This window comes from Exophiala viscosa, assembly GCF_022695815.1.
Source record: "Exophiala viscosa unplaced genomic scaffold EDD37scaffold_3, whole genome shotgun sequence".
Classification (NCBI taxonomy): domain Eukaryota; kingdom Fungi; phylum Ascomycota; class Eurotiomycetes; order Chaetothyriales; family Herpotrichiellaceae; genus Exophiala; species Exophiala viscosa.
In genome coordinates, this window is record NW_026944355.1 from 2,229,901 (window position 1) to 2,251,410 (window position 21,510).

The following is a 21,510-nucleotide window of genomic DNA, read 5'->3' on the forward strand; positions in this document are numbered from 1 at the left end:
ATGGCAAGAACAGAGACCATTGTGGAACCTACCACGGTTCGAGAAACACTTCGAGTATACGACACCCACTTCACCGGAGACGATGACACTGCAGAAGATCCCACGATCCAGATCCAAGGGCACACAGAAGAACACATTGCACTGCCTGATTCGAGTTGGCCTTCGGACTGGCGACGAATGCCTCCATATCGGCCCTCAAGCCGGTCACATCGACTGTCGGAACGGCCGGCAGGTTTCAACCCCGTCGAGTCTACTATGGTTGTGGTCATGTTTACGGGCGTTTGGACATACGGGGTAAGCAAGAACTCTCTCACACGGCCAGTACGAGCGCCGTGGGGAAGGCAGGACATGATGCTGATATTTTGGTTGTTGCAGAATCTGAACAGGTTATGGCGCTCGACTGTAGGGAGATGGAACAACGATAGCATGAAATATAAAATTGGCGGAGAATGGTAGAAATCAAGACCTGGTGGCCGGCGAGAACGGGCAGGAAATAGGAGGCCTGCGGGGCCCTTCAAGGCAGCAAGGTGCATTTCTATAAGCCTTAGATCATGGCGGCTTTGGGGGTGTGGCATACTATTTGCCACTCGTGTGAAGGCCACAAATCCTCTAAAATCTGTTGCTCTTATGCCAATGTAGAGTGGCGGCATCGGGCTTTTCCTATTCAGAATTCTTCCCTGCCGGAATCAAAGGCATCAACAGCCAATTCTCATACCCTTTTCCAAAGTGGACATGATTCATGCCATTGAAAGTTGCTTCGTTCCTGTCTTCATTGGAATTATGCTCAAACAAGCCTGCACCTTGCGTGTCGCCCGATGAAATTTCCAGTACCAAGCGACTTCCTGGCGACATGACCACATTGGTCGGCCAGATCTCGACGTCCGCTGGGTAGATTTCTCCAGGACTAAGTGGCGCGTGATCGCTAGACAGATACTCGCGATGCGGATGCCAGCGTTGGTGTCTGGGGCTTTTCTCGTTAACCTTGCGTAAACTGACACGGAGCCAGCCTTTCGTCACAGGCACAGGATCTCCAACCGTGCCAGTGTACAGAATCTCTTTGCCTTCTGAACTCAGATGTCGGACGGTGATGAAGAGATCGATGTCGCTGGGCTGGTTCGTTGAAGCCTCAGCTCGAGTGACGGAAACGTTCAAGTGCGCAACCAGGTGGCCTGTGAACTCGGTCTCCTGTTTGAACGGCTCGCTTGTGAACTGGATCAGATGCTGGTTCTTGAGATCTCCTAAAGCCCCGTAGGAAAGCTTGCATTCTTCCACGGTAGGGGCAGACTCGACCAGACCCTGGCTGGGAGTCAGGTAGTAATGCGTGTACTTTGTTGTAGGGATTGGCCAGTCCTCTGCGTATCTTTCTGGATATGCACCCTCGGCCGCAGCATCATTAAAGCCAACATCGCCTATTCTGACTTTGTAGCCAACCCTTGGCTGCTCGTCGCGTGACCACCCTAGTGGATCATGTCCCTTGAGAAAAGCGTCAAGGAAACTGTGTTGCATATCCACACATTCCTTCGTGTAGAATGGAAGATCGTGTCGACCGGTAATGAACCGAAGGTACTTGTGCTTCGATCCTGCGTTGATGAATCCTTCAACATTGCCTCGGAGATGGAGGAGAATACCGCCCCAGTTTCCAACAGATAGTAGAGGCACCTCTATGTCCGAGACTTTGTAGTCCTTCGTCGCATAATATTCATCGTCGAGGAAACAGTTCTTGACATTATCCACGTTCTGATCATGGCAGTTGACACGAAGTTCGTCTTCATCCAGGTTGCCCTCGATGGTGTCTGGCCCCCACCTCCGTGCTGCTCTCCCCGGTCGTCCGTATTGGTTGACAATAACCTAAAACGAAGGAATGTCAGCCACGAAGTCTCACCGGAAAGGCCAAGTCGTTCCGCAAGCACACTCACTTGTCTGTTCCACCAGAAGTCAATAAAAGTGTTTGACAATATGCCACCGTGGCGACAGCGGTCACGATAGTAATCGCTCATACCCTCCCATGGTACCATGCAGGCCAAACCTTTGGGCCGGCGTGCTGCAACACGCCATTGGCTGCCAGCATAGTAGCTAATCCCAAGCAGACCAATCTTTCCGGAAGACCATGGCTGAGCCGCTGCCCATTCGATGACGTCTACAAAGCAAAGGCTCGTGTCTCGGGACATCGTGTTGAGCACTCCTGGAGATTGGCCAAGGCCGACCTCGTCAGCTCGTACGATTGCATAACCATGGCGAGTCCAGTATCCTGGGTCAGGCGTCTCCCAGGCCGAGTGTGGTGAATGGTGTTCTTCAGGAACCTCTCCAAACGACTCAGCGTGGAACCTAGATCCGGTATGAATGTCATCCTAGTTGGGTATGCCCGACTAGAGGTACTCACACCTTATAATGCACGTCCTTGCCATACTATGGAGCTCGTCAGAAAGCTGTATCATAAGAAACGGACATATGAAAGCTTTGAGCTTCAATGGCACATGGCCTCATAGCACGGTCTTTCGAGAAGCAAAATACTTACGGGGCCATATGTGACGAGTACCGGGTATCTTGCATCATTGGATCTTTTCGGTCTGAACACATTGCATCGAACAATACCACGGCCTTCTTTAAGCTGAACCGTAGCATTCTCCTCGTAGATGTAGTCAAAGGAGGTGTCGTCGATCTTGTGAAGATCATCTCGCAGCTTGTTAGGCATTTTCTTCTGTCAAGTTCTTGTCGTTGCACCGATGTCTCTTCCTTGTAAACGCAAAATCTGTAAATGGACCTTTGTCCTCATCAATAAGTTGTGCAATCCTTGGTGAATATTGACAAACGCGGGATGAGGTCGTCAAGCCGGTGGTCACGGAAAGGAAGCCAGCGATTGGATCAACTTCAGAATCCCCAAAGCCAGGGGTAAGAATCGAGCTTGACGGTACCCCAGCACTCCACATCTCGTGCCAGAATTCAGAACTCATGGAAGTCACATGGCTCCTGAAGTCCAGACAGTTCAGGAACTGCGCGAGCAGGGTGGATGCTTATTCTTTGCATTAGGTTGTTGATGGAAAGTCGAGAGGTCAGACGCTCAGCACATGACCTGGAAGACTCAGCCGACTCTTTGCAATCGCTACTACCAGAATCATGGTATTCAGAAGACCTCATACTTGTCATCGAGCTCTATTTCACTTCATTCAACACGCGAGCCAGGAGCTGCGCGATATGCACTTTGTGTAGGGACAAAATCCGCTCACCACGTGCAATCAGAGCCTGAGCAGACACGGAAGATGTACCAGCACACTCTTCAAGAGTTGCACCGCTCCAAAGGACTAGTGTCGCATAATACATTGCATATGGAACATGAGGCGCTTCGAACGGCAGCCGTCGTGGTTCTGTAGTTGAGAATGATGACCGTGAAGATATCTGGTGCGGAGCGGCGGCCTCAGATCTGTTCAATGAAGTCACGAATGCTCCCTCAATCGAGGACAGCATGTTCTCAGCATGCCATCTTGCAGTCTTGTAATGCCTGCTCTGTGCCCATCCATGAACCTCTCGTGCAACTAAGCTTCTCTTAGGGTCGCGTGCTGCGGACCCAGGCGGTGAATGGGCGAAGCTTTGTAGAACAGTGAGGTTCGTATGCAGCATGATGTTCATCATGTGATAGACAACGAGGTGGGAAGGCTCAGGCCTCTGACCAAGCGAACGTAGCCATGTATCGCAAGCCAATTCCACAAAATCACTCTTGCCGAGAAGAAGACTTTCGATAACGACGTTCTCAATACCGTAGCTGTTCTGTCGGGGATAAATTGCAGGCCAGAGAAAAGTACTCAAGTATGCCAAACTTGTCAGGCTGAATTCGTTGCATGTGTCAGGTTTGATTTTGGGAGCACCACGAGTGAGATCTACTATCAGGGATTGGAGCCGGTGTATTTGAGTCCCAGGAAGAGGCGAAGCAGCAAAAGAGTCTGGGTGATGCCATGATAAGGTTGGTGGACACTGCATGATTATGACCCGGTAGCACTCGAGTATATATAGCGCTTCGAGGAGTCTTGTAAGGGGTTAGTAGAGCTTAATCTCATTGCAAAAGGCGAGCACTGTTCTTACCGAGCGCTCTCGTCTTCCTTTCGGCCGTTCATGTCAGATACCTTGAAGGCTTGGCTATACTGCTGTACTGACTGGAGGATTGAGTCAGCCATTCGTAGTCGAATATGCCACGCTTGAGGTCATACGTAGATCAGGTTCCCGTGGAAGGCTTCCACGAACTCATAGCTTCTTTTATCACCGCTACAAAGCCCGTACAGTTCGAGGAGTATGAACTTTCTCCGCATTAGTAGATAGCCTGCGTTATCATGTCTAGAACTTACCGTTCTAACTGTGGTAAGTCTGTCTTCAACACTAGCAGAAAGATCGTCTAGAACGTTCATCGTATTGAACTAAAGATGCGTTAGGTGAACTGCGATTTTGGTGAAGCCGTGACTTACAGATGCCAGCAACAACCTTCGGGCATCGTTGTACATTGACTTGGCAACTTCGGCACTACCAGGTACGGTGCAGAACAGCCCACCAATGGCCGCCATTGCAAGAGTGTATTCAGCTCGACCCTTGCGAGTCACTGCAGAGTCTTTGAACAGGGAGAAGGTTTCGGGTATGTGCCGCCGGAAGAGCTTCAGAAATACCCTAATGATATCTCTATTGTGATCGTCCAGATTCGGGGGAGCCGAGTACCACATCTTACTGGCTTTGTTGAGCGAGGGCGACGGGGCCCTGGATTTGCGGTCAAAGTACTCTTGCATCGCAGCAGTAAGGCTTTGCATAGAAGAGGGCAAGACGTGGTCCAAGATGGGTGAGTTCGAGTTGAAGAGACCGTCACTCCAAGTAAAATCAGACCCATCGAACCAGAAGTGTGAATTCTAAACATGTTAGCACACGTAGTTGACATACAAAAGTTACAGGACCGACCACTGAGGGCATTTGCCAGGATTCATTCACGCCACTTGGATCTGGGAAGGGGTAGAGTAGGTTTCCATGAGAGATGGACATATCCTGGACCTCACTATTCATGCTGTCGTAGGTAGGGAAAGCTGGCTGTCCTGAAAATGGCAGAGGAATCGCACCTGCATGAGTGCTTTGTATCGACTCCATGCCAGCCTCGAGAGATGGATCAAGTCCCACGCCAGCATTCAGAGAGCCACCAGCCAAAATGGCACCGTTGCCCAGATTGCTTTGCGGCACTGTGAAGGCAAGTGAGACTGAGCCTTCGTCATCGCCGATATTCATGTCGTAATCATCCACGATCTGGTCCTGGTACGCACCAGTTGCGTCATCCGCGTGCGATGGTTGACTGGGCGCACTGGAGGAGGCCGCCGCCGTCGGCTTGTAGTGGCAGTCGGCTGCGATTGATTGACATGGGCCGCATGGTTCACAGCCGTCGCATCTCATTTTCCTCTTGCGACAGTAATAACATGCTCTTCGAACACGTCTACGTGCAGAGCCTTCCTTGGCCTCATCTCCATCGCCACGGTCCGAGGGCGCCGCATGGCATTTTTTAACGTGGACGGCTTTCACGTCAGAGCGTTGAAAAGACCTCCGGCAATATGGGCAGGTAAATGGCTTCTCCTTCGTGTCTGGGACAAGTAGCCATGTCAATATTGTGTCGACAGAATTGACATCGAGATACGTACGAGTACGGCGATGCCTTGCAAGATGTTCCGATCTGGCAAAGCACCGGGAGCATATATCACACTGCCATAGAGTCAGCATATGGTATGGGAGGGCATCGGAACGAGCTTGTTTGCGGAATGCGTTGCGTCGTTGGCGCTCTGCACATTCCAACGCACCTTCTTATCCTGCCGGGAAGTGCCTGGGGAGGTGATGCTGATAATAGCCATCAGGTGAGGTTCACCAGCTTTGGGCTAGTTGGAGTCTTTCCCAAGTGCAGATCGCGGAGGAGTTGAGGAAGCTGGGGAACCCGTAAGATCCTGGGGTCCTGTTGGAGGCTTTTACATTCAGTGTGGCCATGGTTCAGGCCGGTCAGACTAGGCCGAACGCGTAGGATTTTTAGGACCGTGTGTCGGCACGGCTGCCGAAAGCCCAGACAGCATTCAGATTTCATTGGAGCAACAGATGAGACACGGCGAGGACGAATTGCCAATGGGCAGAACGCAAGCTTCCACAATTCGGTACCATCTGAAGCTAATGCTATCAGTGGGTGTCTTTGGTGCACGAATCGTCAATCGTATTGGCTGTAACCGAGGCTACACACCGAGACACCCAACACCTGAGCACCAAGCCTGCTTAAAGCGGCTTGAGAGGAGCTTTGCGACCTAGGCAGTTCAGAGCTAGATTAAAAGTGTCTTGGCATGGCAGGAAAGAGCAGCAAGCCATCACAGATATGAGGGTTGATGGATGTCATTCGCCTCACTTCTCATTCCTATTCACTATTGTCAACGCTCTCACTAACGGTCAGTACGCGAGACTTACCTCGTCATGGCCACAGGTGTCGCCGAAGTAGACTCAGACGTGAGGTTTTCTGGCTCGCGGCAGTGGCCAGGCGAACGTCATCCAACTCGATGGGATGTGCACGATGCGAACGAAAGTCCAGCCATCACCTTCCTGGACCGTTTCCGAGCTGCACTACTACACGCTGAGGGTGCAGGAGAAGGCGCTTCCCCCGACACCGACTCAATGATGAACAGTTCCGAGCACTTGGAGACAGTAAGTCCTGATATGACCCCTTGGCCACGAGTATTTCCCCTGAACGATGGCCGGACAGAACCCAGCCAGAGCGTACACATATCCCGTGGTCATGCTGTCCGACATCCCAACAGTATTGCCGGAAGATGAGATCGCACGACTGCACGCGGCCTACTTCGCCTCGTTCAACCAGATTTTCATCGACGCTGTCGATATTCCCGGAACGTCTTCGAACCCGCTCCCTCCATATCTTCGTATTGCGCGTGCATGCCTGGGGTCGATATCAGTTCCCGCAACGAGTACGAGCGGCTATGCCATCGCAGATGGGACCGATCAAACCGATCTTTCGGCGGGCTTGTTCGTTACTGCCGCAAGGCTGTGGACAGTAATCATAGAAGTCGACAATCGCGAAGCTCGAATGCTAGAGGCAGTAATCGCGGTAAGTCTCGCCTCTTACGGTCCCGCGCCCGTCTGAGCCACTCGGACCTGCCGTATTCATCAACCTCGACTGACTGATGTTCCACCTACTGTAGGCCTCACTACTCATCACCTATGGCGTCTTGTCCATTGATCGGGTGCATTGGAGGATAACAACTGGGATCCTTTGCAATGTGGTCACCGTGAGACATCCTTGCTCCCTTGGTCTGTGACACATCCTTGGTGCTGACCTCGCTGCAGATGTTAAGGAGATTGCACCTCACAGATGGCTATTCCCCGCTATGTGCCTCTCCTGAACTACCGGAAAAGGACTTCGGCATTAAAAGGTACAAGCCAGAATATACACATCAGACATCTCAGATTGCTGACTGGGTACAGCTCTCTCGTCAGCTACCTACTACTGCTTGATACTGTTCACGCCGTACACTATGGCTTAGTGCCGCACTTTTCAAGGACCGAATTGTTCATGAAAATGCCCTCATCCAACCATCAGTTCCGCACCCTGTACAACTCTCTTACGCACGGCTATGCTTTACCGCAAGATGTTCGAACGCGAGAAGACGGTCTCCTACTACTGACCATGCTCCTGAGCGATATCATTTATGCACAGCGGTGCCATCTCTCAATACCAGGCTCCTCTACAAGCCAAGTAGACGTCAACCCTAGGTCTTCGACCGATCGCACGCCACTGCGAAACCCTTTCGCTCCATTGTCCTTGCAATCAGAATACTCTCGCTTGAGCGCTGACTTTCTGGCTGCGCTTTCTCGTTGGGAACAGCATTTTCATCGTTACGTTGGCAGTGATATTCTCGCTCTCTACTACTTTGTTAGACTCCAGCTGATTTGCCCTGATATCGGAAGTCTTCCTCGTTTGGCAGGTTACGGAACCGTGCCGGCTTGCAGTGGCAGGCAATGCAGTTCCGCAGAACGCCCTGAACAAATCGATATCCCGGACAAAGCAATGGACCTTGCGTGGCTTGTCCTCGATCACTGTGACGGAAACTCACAAGATCTGCAGCGAAGGATGGTCGTCTGGATCCCTGTCATCTTGTTCTACTCGGCATTGGTGGTTTGGCAGAAGCTATATTCACAATCATTCACTGATTTGAAGTACGGCAGCTTAAAAGTACTCGGGATGTACAAGGACGAAATCGCAAAGATGCCCTGGCCATGTTGCAAGGTGATGGCAGACACCCTTGACAGGCTCATGAAGAGGTGAATCATATTGAAGCTTTACGCTCGACTTGATATGAGGCCCAGCCGACTCTTATGCGATCTCCCAGCTTTACTCATTGAAAACTTGGCATGAGTCACCAGCATCACAATGTAGTGCACTGCCCGAGGCTTCTTCGTGAGCAAGCCGTTGATGCAGAACACCCGCCCTATGGTCAACCGCGTATTCTGAGACTGAGTCAGCCTCTGCAAAAGCAGCAACAATTCCGGACTCTGATTTTGTGGGTTTGCCATGGGGTTCCGGTGAGCCCCGGATCAGATGTGGCTTACCCCATTTCATCCGAAGCACTTACATATTGTTGTGCGCTTTTGGGTATTCGCCTGTCGCGCGACTAGTGGAGCACCCATGTGCTAGTCTGATTCAGAGAAGCAGGGATTCTGAGGGGGAACCTGCGGGACCGGAATGGTACTTCGGAATGCTCCCCAGATGACTGCGCCGGACCCGTGAGCTTGGATTTGGCTGATCTATGGGGATTCATTCTTAGAGTTCGAAATCAAGGTTTGCCTCGGCAAGAATGAAACTGTTAGCTGCGGACGACAGCCACCCACTGGTGGCTTTTTCGCACACAAAAGCCTACGCCAGGAGCCATAACCCATGGGGTAGATCACGCAGCTCGAACTTGGCTGCCTTGTGCACCTGAGGGAATCCCACCATTTACAAGAGTCATGTTTCGAGGAAGAATATATACCTCTCCAACGAGAGCCTGCTATTGGCCCTGAACCATTCCTACATCAACTTCCATTCATTCACGTCGACCATTCAAGAACAACATGGCTCAAACCGACGATGTCAATACTAATGGTGCCAATGGAGGGCATCCAGACTCTGCCGCTGTTGTCTATACGGATTACCTAATTGTTGGTACCGGTCCAGCCGGTTCTTCACTAGCATGCTTTCTCGCACAGAATGGTGAGTGCAACGGTCATATGTCTTTTGGGGATGTAGACTAAATACCATGTGCTAGGGTTGACCGGTTTGATTGTGAGTCAAGATCCCGGCAATGCCGGCACACCGAGAGCACACATCACCAACATGGCAGCGATAGGTGAGCATTGCATTCATTGCGTTTATTTCTGACTCGTGACAATCCGCTGAATGCTGGCTAGACTGTCTCCGAGACATCGGAGTTGACAAAGAATGTTACACGATAGGGACATCTGGAGACTCGATGGTACACACCCGCTGGTCTAATAGCATGGCTGGCGAAGAGTATGCGCGCATATACTCGTGGGGCAATGATCCGAAGCGAAAGGTGGGTTTCCAGCATGTTGTCAAGCGGTCAACAATCGTCCTAAGCGTGCCTTGCAGGGTGACTATGAGCTCGCCAGCCCGTCAGATCCGCTGGACTTGCCTCAGACGCTTCTGGAACCAATACTTACAAGGTACGCAACGCTCAACGGCTTCAGCTGCAGATGGAACACCAAATTTGTCTCGTTTACGCAGGACGACAAAGGCGTCACGACCACCCTCCATGATAAGGTGATGGGCCAAGACTTCCGAGTTCGGTCAAAGTATCTGTTCGGCGCAGATGGCGCGCGCAGCCCGATCATCAAGCAGCTCGGGATTCCGATGATCAAGCGCCCGGACCAAGGGTACGCCATCAACATCCTGATGGAGGCCGACATGTCGCATCTCATGGAGAACCGAATGGGAAATCTACACTGGCTATTGACTCCAGACAAGGAGCACCCAGACTACGCCTGGATCGGGTGCATTCGAATGGTGAAGCCCTGGCACGAGTGGTTATGTATCATTTTCCCGACATTTGGCACCGAACGTAAGGACCGAGACCCGTCAGAGTACATTAAGCGCGTCCACGAATTCATTGGTGATGACACGGTCGAGGTCAAGATCAAGGGCATTTCGACTTGGATGATCAATGAGACGGCGGCCGAGGCGTACTCGAAAGGAAATGTGTATTGCTTGGGCGACGCCGTGCATCGACATCCTCCAAACCATGGTTTAGGGAGTAATACATGCATACAAGACGCCCACAACCTCGCGTGGAAGGTTGCTTATGTTGACAAAGGTGAGCAACCCGGGGCGCACCCACACATACTTGTCTAGACAAGCTTTAGCGAACGAAGGCTGAACGTCTTGCGCGCAGGAATTGCTGGCAAGGAACTGCTAGACAGCTATAGCGTCGAGCGGCAGCCCGTCGGTCTCGACGTCGTCACGCAGTAAGTACAAATGTCTTTACCACGCAGATCCAGGCGATCCGCAGAACTGACACGGTGGTTCAGAGCCAACGCATCTCTGCGCAACCACAAAAAGATCTGGGAAGTCCTAGGCAACCTGGAGCCGACGGTCGCGGCGCGCGTCGAAGCATTCAATGTCCTGAAAGAAGACTCGGAGCGAGGTCGAGAACGCCGCGCCGACTTACAAGACGCCTTGCGCCTGATCAACCGTGAAGAGCACGGTCTCGGCATCGAAATGAATCAGCGATACACGTCGACGGCAGTGCACAAGGCCGACCAGGGCCCGCAGCCGGCCTTCGCCAAGGACCCGCTCGAGCACTACCACCCGACGACATACCCTGGCGCGCGCGTCCCACATGTCTGGCTCAGCAGAACGGTGCCGTCGAAGGCAACCTCAACGTACGATCTGGCCGGCAAGGGCCACTTCAGTTTGTTCACGGGCATTGGCGGAGAGGGCTGGCGCGGCGCCGCGGAAAAGGTTGGCAAAGACCTTGGCGTGCCGTTGGAAGTGTACTCGATCGGCTTCCGACAGGAGTACGAGGATCGATACCTTGACTGGGCTAAGATCAGAGACGTGACTGAGTCGGGCTGTGTGCTGGTTCGGCCTGACTTCTTCATCGCGTGGAGAAGTCAGAACTGGGAAAGTGATAGTCCGGAAAAGTTGTTGAACGTCATGAGATCAGTGCTATTACGGAGTTGAACCAACTGAGTCAGAGAGAGAGAGTTGCATCGTGTGTACGGTCCACCACTTGAGCGAGAGGCTGGAACGCGCGACATGTCGCCACTCTATGACCTGATCGTGGTACATTAGTAGTTGTCGTTATTGTGGCACCGGGTCTTGAAGTAAGACATAGAAGGGAGCCATACCATCATCGAAGTGCTATTGAGATTATAATAGTCACTGGAAGCATGTAATGCCATTCGGCTCAACAAGATACTTTCCTTAAGGCTTGACAACTTTTCCTTCACGTGCTGGAATACTCTTCCCTCGAGTCGCTGGTGAACGCGCCGCATTATCGTGGCTTCTCTTTAAAGTACAATAGACGCTGATTCGGAGTTCATACGTTGCCAAAGCTTACTCCTTCTCGCAATCGACCAGGAAGGCATAGAAACAGGTCTCAACATCCAAGAGGCTCGGGTGATCTGCAAGAAGGGCACGTTTCTAACAGGGATTTCTCCACTTTCCCCCATTCTCTTGTCAATTAGTGGTGGATTCATCTTTCCGTCTGGGCGTGCTTGGCAATGTTCACCTGTTTAAAGACGTTGATCATATTCAAAAGTCGGCAAAATTGTGTCAAAAATGCTTCCCCCTTGTGGTGTAGTGTCAGTTTTCACTTCCTTTCATCCTTGTGATTAGGTTCTAACTATTTCAGTGGATATCACGGTAAGTCCCAGGATTACTGCGATCGAAATTATACTAATAAAGACTAGTTCGGCGTAAGTTCTGCATCTTGTATTCGATCAGTGTGCAATATCTGACATTTCGAAGTGTAAAGGATTATTTAATCAATTTATTGATAACCGTATGCTCCAATTCTTCCTGGTTGCCCGAACTGTATGTTAACATCTTCCAGGAAAGGTCACCGTACGTTATATTGCTATCTACGAAATATAAGTATTGACCCAATCTCAGGGCTCGATTCCGGTGGGTAGTAATCTTGCGAGATTATAGAAAATACTGACCTGAATTTAGGTCGAGGGGAAATATTGCGAATTTTTTTGAGCGTTCGGAAGAAAGGTGCAGTTGATTATTAAAGAGGTAGCGAGAAGTTAATAAGAGCACTTAACTCAAAACCTCGACTCAACAACTTTTATTAATAATCTTACTTAACTATCTAATAAGAGATTCTACTCTTCCAGAATATTTCCTTATCCTTACTAAAGTGTTACTCTTAAAAAGACATACCACTACACTCTATACCTTAATGATGTCTTCTTTCTCGTGTCTTATAGCGGTTACTTATTGTCTAGGATCTAGTTAGCCTGATCGTCTATATTTATGCCTAGGATCGGAATAGATTTGCTGCTCTCATTCTCAGCCTATTGAATAGGCCCCAGCAGTACGCTATTTCCCTTCGAGAGCGTAGTGACATTCAGGCAATAACGATGAAATAAAACAGGGGTTCTTATCAAACCATGCATTCTTTGCGCCTTCAAAAAGGTAAATCCATCTATCAAGACCTTTATCTTCTGTACTACAACTACAGTAGCACTTTGTATGGGGCAAAGTACATACGAACTCAAGCCTTGGCACCTTGGCGGTTACGTATATTTCCCACGATCTCCCCTAGTACAGAGATGTCTTCCCAAGTCATTCCCCTAATTAGTATGGTGAGCGCATACCCGAAACCGCTATCACCTCCCTTATTGTCAAGAGACAACTGTAGATGATAAAAACAAGGGAGGAAATGAATCACGTTCCTGTACCCGTTCCTTGCTATTGGCCGGAGTCTCGAGAACCTCCATGCTCATTTGCAGCTGAGCTCCAGACTCTGGGCAGACATATCAAGAATGATCATGGTCTGCAAATCGGGTTCGGTTGCGAATACTGCGGCTTTACGCATCCCTCGGAATTAGTTATTCGGAATCATCTGTGCTCGGCACCTGAATATGAGCCGTCCAAGACGAAAGTCCCAAAGAGCGAGTATGCGAAAGCTCGGTACTACCGAAAACTGTACCGGAAACGGAACCCTTCCGCCTACGGTATACCAAAATATGCGTTTTGGCGCCAAACCTTTAAACCTGGCAATGGAAAAAGAAAAGCGGAGACAAAAGCCGCTATAAGCGGGAAAGCTCTCTCACACGTTGAGCCTCACCTAGACCAGAAGACGGACTCCGATCAGGAGAGCAAGTCTAACCAGGAGAATGAATCTCATCAGGAGGCTCAGTCAGGCCGAGAGCTTCAGTCGGATCAGGACGCTGACTCCGATCAGGAGAGTGACTCTACCCAGGAGGCCCAGTCAGGCTGGGGAGCTCAGTCGGGCCAGGAGGCTAGCTCGAATCCTACTCAACATCATTGCCCCAAGTGTCAGACCGCCATCATACCTTACACTAAAAAGGGTATTTTCACCCATCGTCTTTCTGCAGGACATAAGACGATTATTGATCTAAACCCTAAGCAACTATTGCGAAACAAGCGAAGCAGACAAGAAGAGCTACCAGAAGATGTCTTTGTTCCCCCTTCGATTGGTGTCGATACTGATACCGACTCTAACGAAGATGATTCGTCTGAATACGCGGATCATGATATATCATTCAATCAGGGGCTAGATTGCTACGAGAATAAGAAGAACCAGGAAAAGAATGAACCTACGGTTGAGCATATACTCCCACCGACCTTAGATCACCAGACACATACGCCGCTAACCGCGATCAATCAGCAGCAAGCACAAGATCTCCAGCGGAAACATCAGGAAGAGTTAAGCAAACTATTCTTCCAATGTATTCACCCTAAGCATCGGGCGAAGGTGAAATCGATACTTGCTACTTACGTCATGATCGGAGACTCGAAGACGATCATCATAGCACTCGCGTGCGCAGATATGGATATCGATCCGGAGAAAACGGTGTTCGCTCTTCGAAAGGATAGTGGTTGGTATTGCCAGGTACCACAATGCGGAGCCGTGTACCATCTTGACTATCCGTTTGCTATTAAACTTCATCTTGAAGCCCATGGACCGAATCAGTGGTTCTGTGGGGAAAGTGAATGTACAGCACCGGGACCCTACGGAAACAAGCAACAGCTAAATGACCACATTGCTACGCAGCATATAAACTCAGCATATAGTCACCGAGCTGTGCGTCGCGTACCAAAGCACGAGGTGTCGGTATCCCAGTTATCTAGCCTACTTAATCTCCTGCCACTACCAATTCGCGAAGGTACTGAAGAGGAGAGATATCAAGAAGATTACGCATTCTTCGAAGGGGTCAATAAAGACGAGTGGGATTTATGGTTGAAGTTTGGCAAGATGAGAGACTATGCACGACGAGAAGATTTCGACATCAACCAATACTATGATACAACAATGAAGTGGTATCAGCTTTACAGACCCCCAGCGAAGCTAGGGCCAGATTTATATAAGATAAACTTTGGCCTATTAACACGACTGTACATCGTGTTAGACGCAAAGTGCTTTGAGGAGGGTCGCGAAATTATTGAAATCTACCACAATTTCTGCATGGAGATTGGAAGTCAGCATAGGGACGTCGTCTTGGCCCATCTTCGGCGAGAAACTAACTCGAGTGACTGTGGCCCCGGATTACGTGTTCCCGGATTCCATCTCGACGGATCACGTATGGCTGGAGAGGCGGACGTTCAACCGTACAACGGGCGGTATCAACTACTATGTCCTTGGCCTGGTTGTCAGTTCCTCGGTGCTCCCGATCGACGTTCGCGAATGGCACGCCACTTTGTGACCCGCCATCTAGGTTGCCAATGGTGGTGCCATGAGAAGGGCTGCGAATCCTATTGTGCATATCGCAATTTCTGGAACCTAGAGCGGCATAGAATGTTTTGCCATGTTGGCGCCTCACTTCAATGCGGACACAAATCATGCAACCAAGTTCTGGTCAAACATTGGTTTAGTAAAGCGCACCTCACCGAACAGCGCCTACGTCAACACGACGAGGCAATATTCAATGCGACACTAGCAGGTATGCGCCAGACATTGAGGACTACAGAGCTTGTACCAGCGAGTCATGCTCTTCCAACCGCTCAAGAGTATCGTAATCGATTCCGAAACGGCAGTTTGGCTTTCTTCACCGCTGCTCGGCGCGCAAAGTGTGAACGACAAAATCTCGAAGTCCTGGCAGTATATGCCCTTGATATCTCAAATACTCAGTATGAAAACGGCAGTACCTGTTCGGGATTTTATTATGGGAGACGCCGCTTCGTGTGTGCTGACTCAGTTCCGCTCGGTATCGACACAACTCGATTATTGTTTGTCCCGACAAGAATGCTCTTTACAGTATCAGACACTTGCGATTTTTGTGTCTTTGTGATGTCAAGGATACGTCGTGTTCTCGCAGAACGACCCTCTCCAATTTCGTTCGGAGTCAGCGATAAGCGTTTAGGGACACGTAACCGATATGGTCTTGGTTCGTCGATTACAAACCATGAATCGTTTCGTCTATATACCGCAAGAAGCCCGCTGATTTTGACACCTATGGCGGAAAAATATCGCTTCCTGAAAGAGTCGGCACCCTATAGAATCCGGATTATCGATTATGAGACTGTGGCAGTCCACGAGCCAGGATTACCATTATTACCAACTGAGATTACAGTGCGGAATGGGAGTGGCGAAATAATTGTAAGTTGCATTATCAGCGATGAAGGTATGACAAACGCCGAGTTTGAGGATATGATGCGCTCCATGGGCTACACCCACCACAAAAGTTTTGAGTCGGCCCGGAGGATTCGTGGTCCTCAGCACGGTCCACTCAGGGGCCCTACAAAGACGTCGAAAGAAATTGTCCAAATTCTCCTTGATCATGGATTAGGTCCCGATACGTTCTTGGCCGAATGGTCGATGTCTGCGTTTGATATCAGATGTATGGAAGTTACGGTCAAGGCCGCTGGACGATCCCCAAACGAAATACTCCCGCCACGCTCCGACTGTTGGCTAGTATGTAGAGACTTTATGCGGGCACTACCAGGTAAGTGTACTAGGCCAAGGCGAGACATAGCTTTGACTAACGATATCCAGGTCTCAGCTCATCATATACTCTCGCAAATATCGTCAAACTTATGAACCCCTCACTCGTGCCTGGAATGAGGTTCCATACCTCCTCCGCCGATACTCTAGCACTCTACAATGTCATCCATCACTTTGTCTTCGTCTACGGGCACGGTGGAAACCCCCTACTCGCAGGTCAGAGTACTCCGAGAGTGGCTGATCGCGTGGACTGAAGAATGTGGAAGCAACGCCTGCTGGGAAATTTTGGGCAGTCTAGCGCTTGAGGTAGCAGACTCAAGACTCAAGACTGTCCTTCTTCACCCATTTCAACGCGGCCCTATCAGCACCCACCATTTTCAGTGTGACCTCCAGCTTCGCCTCATTGACAACGCGCATGACCCTGGCCTGGGCCTCAATCTCAGTCTCGCTGCCCTGTCTAACGACCTCAACGCGCGTGCCGTGACTGAAAAGGCCGAACATCACCCTGGTGAACTCGACTTGCGAGAATTTACGCCCTGGACAGACACGAGGGCCATGGCTCCATGGGATGAAGGATCCGGGGACGGGCTGGAACCAGGATACGTCACTGTCGTTGTTGTCGTTAGAGCTGGTACCGCTATTATCGGACACGGTCCATCGATCGGGCCGGAACACAAGAGGATCATTCCCCCAGTATCTAGGATGTGTGTTCAAGGCAGCGACATTGAGCGAGACAGTCGTCCGGGCGGGTACGATGCGTTCTTTGCCCTGGATCACAAGACGCTGCGGCGTGTCGCCTGTGTATCGGGGGATGACGACCACGGGACCATAGAGCCTCAGTGTTTCGTACTAGATACCAATGTTAGCAAAGACCATTCTAGCTTGGCTGTGTGCGGTCCTACCATAAGGGCCAAAACTCTCGTCAATTTTGGGAATGTCTCTTCGTAGTAAAACGTCCCCGTTCCGTCGGCGTTGCGGACTGCGTCGATCTCTTCTGCAATCCAAGACTGCCATCTAGGGTCAGCGGCCAGGAGGGTGATTGCAAAGTGTAGTGTTGCGGCGGTCGTATCGTGGCCAGCTAGATTGAAAATGAAGAGATTGCCATAGACCTCGTCGTCCGTGAATCCTGAAGTCAAGGTGGACTTAGTCGGGCCTTTCATCGAGTGCTCGTTGGACGACGATCCTGGTGGCGGTTGCTCAGACATAGATGCCCGAACCAGTGCGCTCATGAGGTTGTGTCGCGTCAGATCACCTTGTTCGAAAGCCATCTTTTCCCGGGCTAGCATCTCCCCCATGTATCCCTTAAATTCATCGTATGCGATTGACAACTTTGCCAGACTACCGAAGTACAGCCACTCCGGGAACCTTGAGCGCTTGGTAAGACCGAGTATCACAAGTGGAAGAATATTGGCCAGCAACATTTGCAGGCTTTCACGGTACCCTAGTCTTTGTCGCTTCGGGTCAGCAAGTCGTTTGGTTGGGTCACGACTCTGTGCATCGCGATCTACCGTGGCATCCACAAAACTGCTGTGCAGCCCAAAGCCAGCTCCGCACAGGACGTTGAGCGCGACAGCGTGGATGTCAGGTTGAGTGCTTGTCACAGATGCTTTTCCAGACCACACCTCCAGCATTTGGTCAGCTTGTTCGGCCGACTCGCGCCAGACCAGAGCACTATTTTGCTCGTTGAAGGGCGGGACAGTGATTTTGCGGTGACGATCCCATAGTTTCCCGTTGACTGTGTCGACATTTTCGCCATATATATTTAGCATTCCGTACATTGCGGGATTCTTGATGAAGTCGTTGCGTCGGCGCATCACGTCTTCGGTGGCGGCCGGATCGGCCAGAGTAATGTCGTTCTCGCCCGGCGACACAAGGATAAATGCATCTCCATGTTTGGCATGGACAGAGTATCTTTCAGAGTAGGTCCAGCCAACCTCTGCGCGACCGGCCCAGGTACCAAGACCAAAGGGTAATTGTGTCAGTACGGGCCTCAGATAATCCTTAGTAAACATCCATAGGGGACTGGCTGGATCGACCGGGAGGATAATGATCGGGAGACCAATCTTCTTGACTTCCTGGTAATTGTTGAAGAGTCGAACGAGCGCCCAGAGGAAATATGCGAGAATTAAAGACAGGAAAACGAGAAGAAACATGACGTCAGCGCTGTCTGTCAAGGCTGAAATATAGAGAACAAAATCATGTTCGAGAAAGGAGTGTTTGGTAGAAAGATGTATGTATTGAGCATGGGAAGCCTTGAAACCGCACCGTCGCGAAATGTTCCTGAGGTGACCGGACCGGCCATGCAGCTCAATCCACCAATCATGTCGCAGATAGCTGACATTGCCCGCATTGGACTCGAGATCGATGACATACAATGGACTGCTGACTTGCTTGAATTGATGGTGATGAAAGTCGACATGAGTCCTATATCAGTCTCGCTGTGCTGATCCAGGATGGGCCGTGCTTGTTCTCTCAATCGTCAAAGCAGCACGGTGACCATCACAGTATCATCATGCCGATGGACACTTGACGCCTGTAATTTCCTCCAGCTGCTTGATCAGATTGTCTTGAACAGCAACATCATTTGCTTCCTTCTTTGGCGACCTTTCTTTACTGCTGACCCAGTATTTCCCCGAGGCGGTCTGCGCAGGTCCCTCCCCATCTGCCAGCATCACATAGGTTTTGACCGCAGCTTCAATGTCACCCGTCGCCGAACTGCCGCCCATCTTCGTGGCAACCCAGCCTGGGTCGAGAGAATTACTCTGCACATTGGGCCACCTCCTTGCAAATGCATTGGCCAGTAGTATATTGTGCAACTTTGTGTCACCATATACTTGCGAGTCACTAAAAGCTCGCTCCCCTCGTCGTGCCCATGTAATATCTTGCAGTGAAGGGTCTCCCCCATTGTGCAGACCCGAGGATACGAAGACTAGACGTTTCGGCGCAGGTTGGATCAGGCAGGTGAGGATGTAAGGAGCAAGTGTATTGACAGCGACGACGCCAGGGAACCCATCTTTTGTCTTGCGGTATCCGCCTGTGTATAGACCTGCATTGTGAATGACTGCGTCGAACGGTCCAAGCTTGTTCACATCTTCTGCCAGCTTTTTCGCTTGGGACATGTCCGAGAGGTCGGCGACAACGCAGGTTTCGGCTTCGGGGCAAGCAGATCGAGCATCTTGAGCGCGCTGGTCGTTTCTCGCATGGAGGACAACTGAATGACCTCTTTTTGCAAGGACGCGAGCACTACGCAGTCCTAGTCCGTCAGAAGATCCTGTAATTAGTATGCGCGCCATGTTGAGAAGCTGTAATGGAAGAGTTTACGGAGACAGAGAGAGACAGCTTTTCTCGTCGGAGATACTTGTAGATGATTTGGGGTCAGCGTCTTATTGACTTCATCGCGGGGTTGTCCATGAGGCTGCTGTGGCCACAAACATTTTCCGTAAAGCGAGAACGTGATTCATGCAGCTGACACCTTGGAGAAGAAGACAGCAACACGTAACGGTAGGAGAAGCGAGAGGTTCAACAAACCGTCACTCGAACAGCCATATCGGTATACAGCAGTACATCAACAATGACGAATATTAATGTGCTTTTTCCTCGTATCTCACGACATCATTAATGCAGCCACAGCAATTACTGTGCGAGTTGACCTACTGCACCTCATCTTTTCACCCACATTCTCGGTTCACTCAATCAGGCCTCTATTGCAGCCCCTCATATCACCTCTTCACAAAACCCTGCCATCATCCACCCCAGAATCAAAATTTACCTGTTCACAACACTTCTCACGTTTCGACCCAAACGGATGGACATGTCTTGTCAATCAACTCATCAAATCACGGACCACCAACTTCGGATCCCTCACGCAAGCTGATTCTAGTCATCCAAACGAGCCTGCAACCGGAATTGTAGACTGATGTCTTCTCTTGCATGTCCTAAATCCTGAGGAAAAGACCCATCAATACGCTAGGGGTTGACGTGCAGCATGCATAAAACCATGTAACCCGGTGGAGGGCCATCAAGTTCCACCACAGGTTCTGGCCCAACGCACCAACCCCTCAACACATGCATCCAAGACAACGTGTTTGCTCGGGACGTCCGATGGTAGGTGTCTTCGACAAAAACAGGTGCATGTTCCATGGAACACCCACACACCAGCCAAGCAAGCATAGAAGCTAAGTGTCATGTTCCTGCAGCTGCATTCCGAGTAGTTGGAACACTCCAGCAAGAAAACACGAGACACCCCTTCTGGCTCCGAGTACTCGGGTCCAGGAACGGCAGCGTTGACTCAAGGTTGTTTCGGCACCCCAAAACCCATTTCTAGGTGCAATTTGTATCCTCAAAGCCTAAGAGGTCCCTGAGACTCCCTATTTTCGGCCTGGCTCGGCGCTGGTGATCACCCGAAGCCAGAAGACCCTTAGGCGGACCTTATTTGGAATTTATCGCCCACTTCAACAGAGGGGCTCGGACACCGTTCCATACTTGCTCGCCATGGCTTGCAGATAGATCGGAAGAATAACAATTGCCGGCTGAGACCAACTCAGGCCACCAAAACCGAAATGCAAAGTACCGGCATAAGCCAATCTGCAGCCCTTATGTGCGGTGGCTGGGTTAGTATGGCCGAACACATGGTTACTTAACTACTAGTAAGTAAGCGGATGTCAAGCACGCGTGCGATGCTGCAGAAGTCCAGACTAGGCTGGAAGACCGATGTCTCCTGCTAGGACCAGGTCTGGATATTTCTCTGTGCGTCAACATGACACCCGTGCATGGATTAATGCTGACAGTTTAGGATACAAACCCCCATCACGGACATCTACGCATTTCTACCTCTTACGTGTTGGCGTCGGCATCTCCCTGCTCTGCCTGCATTTGGCATGGCCCATGGTGATGGAGAAGGAGAAGGATTCCGGGACACTGCGACGTGCAGCCGGTCGAAGTCGTAGGTTAGACCAAGACAGTGTGCATTGTGCAAGCACGATGCCACCTTGACAGCAGTCTGCAGCATACCACCTGCATGCCGCGTTGGTCTGTACGTAATTGTACCTTTCGACAGCAGCACAAACTCCCCTTGCCATAGCATTTCTCCCATGTGGGACCGCGCCATAGTGAATACTGGCTCAAAGCTATGCATGTTGGGTACTAGTGCACGGCAGTCTCGAAGAGAGCCGACAAAATGTCGATGCACTGGAGTTTCCTGCAGTTCGGAGAAAGATTTCCGTCTGTCGGATATCCAAAGATGTCGCGCTTGCCCAGAAGTCGAGAGAGAGGAGAGGAATTGAATTGCGGTAGACGTCGCCGTCTTAACTTTCCCATGGTCAAG

General features: G+C 50.7%; 8 protein-coding genes across 8 annotated transcripts; 4 read left to right on the top strand and 4 right to left on the bottom strand.

The window, feature by feature from the left end:
* EDD37DRAFT_608003 (uncharacterized protein) lies at positions 1 to 456 on the top strand (the record flags this gene model as incomplete). Its single annotated transcript, XM_062815021.1, has 1 exon — positions 1 to 456. One exon carries the CDS (start codon positions 1 to 3, stop codon positions 454 to 456), a length of 456 nt encoding a protein of 151 aa, XP_062672325.1.
* Positions 457 to 558: 102 nt separating this feature from the next.
* Positions 559 to 2,982, bottom strand: EDD37DRAFT_347137 (X-Pro dipeptidyl-peptidase protein). Its single transcript, XM_062811734.1, has 4 exons — positions 2,516 to 2,982; positions 2,381 to 2,406; positions 1,917 to 2,325; positions 559 to 1,848 (listed from the first exon to the last, which is right to left on the bottom strand). Exons 1-4 carry the CDS (start codon positions 2,690 to 2,692, stop codon positions 661 to 663), a joined length of 1,800 nt encoding a protein of 599 aa, XP_062672326.1. The 5' UTR covers positions 2,693 to 2,982; the 3' UTR covers positions 559 to 660.
* A 1-nt stretch (position 2,983) lies between these two features.
* Positions 2,984 to 6,170, bottom strand: EDD37DRAFT_347312 (uncharacterized protein). Its single transcript, XM_062811737.1, has 7 exons — positions 5,808 to 6,170; positions 4,930 to 5,712; positions 4,452 to 4,880; positions 4,335 to 4,403; positions 4,200 to 4,286; positions 4,075 to 4,145; positions 2,984 to 4,018 (listed from the first exon to the last, which is right to left on the bottom strand). The coding sequence occupies exons 1-7, from the start codon at positions 5,856 to 5,858 to the stop codon at positions 3,151 to 3,153; spliced, it is 2,358 nt and encodes a 785-aa protein (XP_062672327.1). The 5' UTR covers positions 5,859 to 6,170; the 3' UTR covers positions 2,984 to 3,150.
* A 286-nt stretch (positions 6,171 to 6,456) lies between these two features.
* Positions 6,457 to 8,320, top strand: EDD37DRAFT_648868 (uncharacterized protein; the record flags this gene model as incomplete). The annotated part of the gene is made up of 5 exons (XM_062818072.1): positions 6,457 to 6,684; positions 6,743 to 7,102; positions 7,197 to 7,283; positions 7,342 to 7,427; positions 7,480 to 8,320. 5 exons carry the CDS (start codon positions 6,457 to 6,459, stop codon positions 8,318 to 8,320), a joined length of 1,602 nt encoding a protein of 533 aa, XP_062672328.1.
* A 517-nt stretch (positions 8,321 to 8,837) lies between these two features.
* Positions 8,838 to 11,287, top strand: EDD37DRAFT_347245 (FAD binding domain-containing protein). The gene is made up of 6 exons (XM_062811735.1): positions 8,838 to 9,244; positions 9,300 to 9,380; positions 9,442 to 9,587; positions 9,644 to 10,364; positions 10,443 to 10,515; positions 10,579 to 11,287. The coding sequence occupies exons 1-6, from the start codon at positions 9,106 to 9,108 to the stop codon at positions 11,231 to 11,233; spliced, it is 1,815 nt and encodes a 604-aa protein (XP_062672329.1). The 5' UTR covers positions 8,838 to 9,105; the 3' UTR covers positions 11,234 to 11,287.
* Positions 11,288 to 12,774: 1,487 nt separating this feature from the next.
* EDD37DRAFT_347409 (uncharacterized protein) lies at positions 12,775 to 16,472 on the top strand. Its single transcript, XM_062811738.1, has 3 exons — positions 12,775 to 13,337; positions 13,413 to 16,188; positions 16,239 to 16,472. Exons 1-3 carry the CDS (start codon positions 12,921 to 12,923, stop codon positions 16,439 to 16,441), a joined length of 3,396 nt encoding a protein of 1,131 aa, XP_062672330.1. The 5' UTR covers positions 12,775 to 12,920; the 3' UTR covers positions 16,442 to 16,472.
* Positions 16,473 to 16,502: 30 nt separating this feature from the next.
* On the bottom strand, positions 16,503 to 18,340 carry EDD37DRAFT_608009 (cytochrome P450, family 5, subfamily A; the record flags this gene model as incomplete). The annotated part of the gene is made up of 2 exons (XM_062815022.1): positions 16,503 to 17,036; positions 17,090 to 18,340. The coding sequence occupies 2 exons, from the start codon at positions 18,338 to 18,340 to the stop codon at positions 16,503 to 16,505; spliced, it is 1,785 nt and encodes a 594-aa protein (XP_062672331.1).
* A 137-nt stretch (positions 18,341 to 18,477) lies between these two features.
* Positions 18,478 to 19,784, bottom strand: EDD37DRAFT_347422 (short chain dehydrogenase). The gene has a single exon (XM_062811739.1). The coding sequence runs from the start codon at positions 19,478 to 19,480 to the stop codon at positions 18,698 to 18,700; it is 783 nt and encodes a 260-aa protein (XP_062672332.1). The 5' UTR covers positions 19,481 to 19,784; the 3' UTR covers positions 18,478 to 18,697.
* Positions 19,785 to 21,510: the final 1,726 nt, after the last annotated feature.

Excerpts from the sequence above, each read along its gene's own strand:
- EDD37DRAFT_347245 (XM_062811735.1), top strand. The coding sequence starts at position 9,106 with ATGGCTCAAACCGACGATGTCAATACTAATGGTGCCAATGGAGGGCAT. Across the intron at positions 9,381-9,441 it reads CACCAACATGGCAGCGATAG|ACTGTCTCCGAGACATCGGA; the intron begins GTGAGCATTGCA and ends AATGCTGGCTAG. Across the intron at positions 10,516-10,578 it reads GGTCTCGACGTCGTCACGCA|AGCCAACGCATCTCTGCGCA; the intron begins GTAAGTACAAAT and ends ACGGTGGTTCAG.
- EDD37DRAFT_347137 (XM_062811734.1), bottom strand. The coding sequence starts at position 2,692 with ATGCCTAACAAGCTGCGAGATGATCTTCACAAGATCGACGACACCTCC. Across the intron at positions 2,326-2,380 it reads AAGGACGTGCATTATAAGGT|GTTCCACGCTGAGTCGTTTG; the intron begins GTGAGTACCTCT and ends TACCGGATCTAG. Across the intron at positions 1,849-1,916 it reads ACTTCTGGTGGAACAGACAA|GTTATTGTCAACCAATACGG; the intron begins GTGAGTGTGCTT and ends CCTTCGTTTTAG.
- EDD37DRAFT_347409 (XM_062811738.1), top strand. The coding sequence starts at position 12,921 with ATGATAAAAACAAGGGAGGAAATGAATCACGTTCCTGTACCCGTTCCT. Across the intron at positions 13,338-13,412 it reads GCGGGAAAGCTCTCTCACAC|GAGGCTCAGTCAGGCCGAGA; the intron begins GTTGAGCCTCAC and ends GAATCTCATCAG. Across the intron at positions 16,189-16,238 it reads CTTTATGCGGGCACTACCAG|GTCTCAGCTCATCATATACT; the intron begins GTAAGTGTACTA and ends AACGATATCCAG.
- EDD37DRAFT_347312 (XM_062811737.1), bottom strand. The coding sequence starts at position 5,858 with ATGGCTATTATCAGCATCACCTCCCCAGGCACTTCCCGGCAGGATAAG. Across the intron at positions 4,287-4,334 it reads GACTTACCACAGTTAGAACG|TTCATACTCCTCGAACTGTA; the intron begins GTAAGTTCTAGA and ends ATGCGGAGAAAG. Across the intron at positions 4,019-4,074 it reads AAGGAAGACGAGAGCGCTCG|ACTCCTCGAAGCGCTATATA; the intron begins GTAAGAACAGTG and ends ACCCCTTACAAG.
- EDD37DRAFT_347422 (XM_062811739.1), bottom strand. The coding sequence starts at position 19,480 with ATGGCGCGCATACTAATTACAGGATCTTCTGACGGACTAGGACTGCGT.